A 4647-nucleotide genomic window follows, 5' to 3' on the forward strand; every position below is an offset into this window, starting at 1 on the left:
TGTCATCAGTGATGTCACTTGAGCAATATTGATGTCATAGAGATTGTGACATCATCAGTGATCTCACTCGAGCAATTGTGATGTCACAATGTCTATGTATGACATGCGCACTCCATGATGTGATCAGTGATGCGAAGCTGAGCAATTGTGCGCTGCGCATGCCAATAGTGCAGGGGAGGTCACGCACCAGCTGAGCTGCGGGCGGAAGTTGAGCAATTGTGTGTGTCGAGCAATTGTGATGTCATCAGTGAGTGATGTCATCAGTGATGCGAAGTTGGGCAATTGTGCGCTGCGCATGCCAATAGAGCAGGCGAGGCCACGCAGCAGCCGAGCTGCGGGGGAGTGTATGATAATGGCATAGGCCAGGCTAGTGAATCTCAACCTTTTCCATGTCAAGGAAACCATCATTTAGTCCCCATTAGGGTCACAAACCCTCATTTGATGAGATTTTGTGTCAGACCCAATTCCACGACTATCTGTATTGTAGGTAAAGCGATAACAGTGAAACTATGATAAAAATAGTTATTATGTAATCAGATTAACTTCTTTTAAATAATTGAGAAGTTTAACAATTTATAAATTCACTGGGGACATCCTGGAGCCCCTCGAGGTCCCCGGGACCCATGTTAAGAATCACTGGTACAGGCTAGCACAGAGACAAGCTTACTCTGACACAATTTTAGGTCATCAGAAAAGTGGTAGGGACATGCCCCAACCATTTCTACCACAAATTACGCCCATGTCCATAGGGATATTATAGGAAGGGCCTACTTGTAGGCCTACATAGGAGATATAAAATATCACAAAGTGCAATAATGTCACTAAATTCACTAATAAACGTCGCAGATATTACAAGTATGTAAATGAATATGATAAGAACATTGTAGGGATCTTCCAGTGGTTTGTGGGGCTGGCTCATCGCGAGTTTGAAGTTGCCGCTGCATGGTGAGGACGTGATAGGCTAGGCAAGGGAAGAAAGGAGCTGCTCTCTCTCAGTATAGCAGTGCCGCTGGAGAGCTCTCTCTTGTCGTCCGCAAGCTCCAGCCCAAAAAACCTGACATCGAATGCGTTATTTTAATTTTATTTATTCGCTTCGCGTCTAATCTTCACCTCAAGCAAGATGTAACTTGTTGATTTCACCTTACGCATATTCATGTATTTGGAAAGACTGGCAAGACTGGCCGGGAGTGATCAGCGCGCAGAGAAGAGAAGGCGAGCTGTTTTGGCGAATGGAAGTTATTGTTGTGAATTTGTTTTGACTATGTTATGCCCAAGTGAGTTTGGGTTCAGTCCATCTCTGCTCGTCGTCGACCCTTAAAATTTGGGATTTATACCCAGATTGTCGAGGGAAAGAAGGAGGATCTGGCGAGCCAGCAAAGCTTTTCCTACAGAGCCGGGGATTTAAATCGTCATTTGCTGCTGGTGCTCCGGGAGAGGCGAGAGTCAAAGAAAGAAATTCATGTGGCCATTCTCTTTATAGCCAAACATTTTGGATTGCATAATGAGCAAAGAAAGACCTAAGAGGAATATCATTCAAAAGAAATACGTGAGTACAAACATAATCTTTGGTGAAATGGTGCACATGATGCATTCGCTCTATTCAAGTTTGCCTGTTTTGAAAACGCATGAAAATGCATAAACTTTCATCACACGGACTGTGAAGGTTAACCATTACGCAGCTTGTGTACTATTTGGGTCAAATAGCCTTTTAAAAGATGCACGAGTTTGCCCAACGTGTTAACAATTAGCTTATATGTTTGTATTTAAAGGGACAGCAATGTTTATTCAATGTCTGTGTTGCAGCGTTTCTTCGACACCAGACATCTTTTAGGAACATTGGGTGCTTTCGGGGGGATTGCTTTGCGCATTTTGAATCGTCCTCGCGCGTGATGTGGGGACGCATATCGTGACTAAAGCCGTGTAATAAAGGAAGAAAACGTTCTAAATGAAAGGAGTTGGCAAATTGTTTCCAGAAAGGCTTTGTTTGCTCCCCACATAGCCTCCTATTCAGAGCAGTGAAGGCGAGCCTGTCGGCCATGGCTCAGCTATTTCGGCTTCCATTTCGTCCCATGCTGAGCATTTAGATCTCAGCATTAAACTGTCATTTCCTTCAGAAATATCGATATGAAAACCTTTCTGGTGGTGGAACCATCGCATTTAATTCATATATGATGTGTCTTTGGACGTGGGCTATGCTCTATTTGGCTGTATAGGGCTGGGAAGACGGACATGTTTCGCCGACTGGCTCTCTTTTCTCTCCATGCCCGTGCTGCTCTCACGCGCACTGAAGGAAAGCGGCTCGTGCAATTCAACGTTTCCGTTCAATTTGCACCACATCAAAACGTGCTAGAGATACCCCTGCTTCTTCTTGTTGTGTGGTTTCTATTGCTATTGGTCATACCGGGGATCTAAAGTCAATAAGACACCCGGTAATGTTGCAGGTCTCCGTGTGACCTCTGTGAACGGAATGGGAGAGATATTGCAGCAGCTCGCTGAGGGATAAGTCAATTTTTGCAATACTAGAGGGGGATTATCTTCCCAGCGTTCGAGTCTCGCCCATAGCCGATGGATTGCCATTAAACAGCGCATTAAATGCTCGCTCAGATTGAGCACAAGGTTGTTGCCCTGATCCCATTTTTTTTAAGGGGCTGTGTGTGTTCAGTCGCATTGCAGAGGCTCATCATGTATGAAGCGATAGCAAGAAGCAACCATTTTCTTTCTGCCAGTAACACACACCGGCGAATTTATGGGGAAGGGTTCTGTGCGATAGCCCAGCAGCCACCATCACCGGGCTTTAAATTGTAGCTGGTTGGTTTTAGGTTCGGTCCTCCTGCGTGACACGTTAACTTGTCCCTGCAGAAATGTAACAAAGGGCTAATCTTGCAAAGTGTGACTGGCTCCAGCAGATGATCGGCCAAGTTGGGCATGTATCGTTTTTCGCTGCGCTGGGCTGGTTTTTTCACCGCGCGAGGAGGCTACACGCCCCGGCCTCTGCATGGCCTTTAAAGTAAAAGTTGCACTTGTTTTGATGTCGCTGAATGATACATTGTTGCAGTGAATTATCGTCATGCGCCTCATGGACACATTGTTGCGTTTAATTGCACGCGGCATATCATCATGTCTGCTGCTAAAAATGCACTGGAGCTGAAGGTACCACAGCTAACACCCCCCCCCCCCCCCCCCCCCCCCCCAAACATTTTGGGAGCTTGGAAATCTAAAGAAGTCTCCTTTTCTCTCTCTAGTCTACCTCTATTTTCACGGAATAATTCCATACAGATGTATTTATTATAGAAAGAAAATGTTACAGAAGGCCATACTGAGCAACAGGTTTGGGGGGGGGGGGGGGGGGGGCAGGCAATTACAGCACATACAAAGAGGTTTGTTGTCTTGCTTTCCAACATCTTTTCTCCCATTCCACCGCGGGGCTTCTGTTCTCTGAACAACTATAGGAAACCCAATAAATGTAACATTCACACATTTAAAGAATAGTCTTAACGGCTACTAAATTAGATACCATTAGCCTATACATGGCATTTCCCTTTCACAGCTGCTGCTGCTGCATGCTGTTATACCTCTCAGTGAAAGTAGGCATTCACTTCTTCTTATTAATATTAATATTATTATTGTTATTAAATATGGCAAATTGACTCCCACATATACACTAGAATTGCACGTCCCTGTGCTTTTGATTCACTGCTGGCGTCGTTGCCCTGGTCCAGTTCTCTGTAGTTCTCTGCTTTGAAGTCTTATTGAAGGAGAATCCCACTTAAATGATATGCTGACATTAAAATTCCACGTTTTTTTGATCTAGCCACGTTGTTTGTCATTCTCCGTGAATTGAGGAAACAGGATGTGCCGTGGCAATAATGAGTAACTGAAACAAAAGTCCCCACTTAAATTGAGCCCCGCTAAGACGGCCAACAATGTCACACTCTCTAAAATTGGATGGGTCTCTTTTTTTTATGATATGGTCTATTCATACGGTTTGGGTGTATAATTAGAACTGGAGCCGGGACCGGGGGAAATGGTGTGTCTGTGTGCATGTTTGCGGACTGCGTGTTTCTGTCCTGTGTGTGTGTGTGTGTGAGTCGTGCATGTGTTTCACATCTGTCATGGTTTTTCAGCAGCTGCGGTTATAGAGAGTCTGGACCAAACCGGGCCCGCAAACATGCTACAACAACCTGGGAGAGCCCAGGTCCAGGTCCCCAAGCCCCTCCCCCCTCATCTCTAGCTGTGGGACAGGACTCTTGGCCCCTACTGGTTTCCCCCTAGCCCCCCCCCCCCCCCCCACCACCCTAATTAGCGTAAGACAATTATACATGCTTGGCTTAACCATTTCCCCTGAAACATGAGTGTGAGTTGTTATCCCTCCACCTCACCACCCCCGCCAACAAACACATACTATCTGCGAACGTTATTAAAATTCATCAGTCATGAAAAGGAGAGAGAGAGAGAGAAGGGGGATGAGGCCTTAATAAAAGCAAACAAGGCAACGCAATTACCCGTCTCTGCCGCGATCCCAGGGCGGCGATGTGAACGCAGCGAAAAGAACGGACAAAATGCCATTTCAGGGTTTCACTATTTCCCAGGGATGCCTCGTCACGAATGCTAAATGTACTGACATGGCAGAGGCGTAGCTAGGGCTCT

General features: G+C 45.8%; 1 protein-coding gene across 1 annotated transcript in view; it reads left to right on the forward strand.

Annotated features, from left to right (window-relative positions):
- Positions 1-1427: 1427 nt before the first annotated feature.
- Positions 1428-4647, forward strand: part of jarid2b (jumonji and AT-rich interaction domain containing 2b) — a 163296-nt gene continuing 160076 nt past the window's right edge. The window contains exon 1 of the mRNA XM_083646949.1: positions 1428-1546. Coding sequence (XP_083503075.1) covers positions 1502-1546 — 45 coding nt within the window. The 5' untranslated portion in view covers positions 1428-1501. The remainder of the gene's footprint in view (positions 1547-4647) is intronic.

The sequence above is a fragment of the Poromitra crassiceps genome (genome assembly GCF_964638095.1).
Source record: "Poromitra crassiceps genome assembly, chromosome: 11".
Lineage (NCBI taxonomy): Eukaryota > Metazoa > Chordata > Actinopteri > Beryciformes > Melamphaidae > Poromitra > Poromitra crassiceps.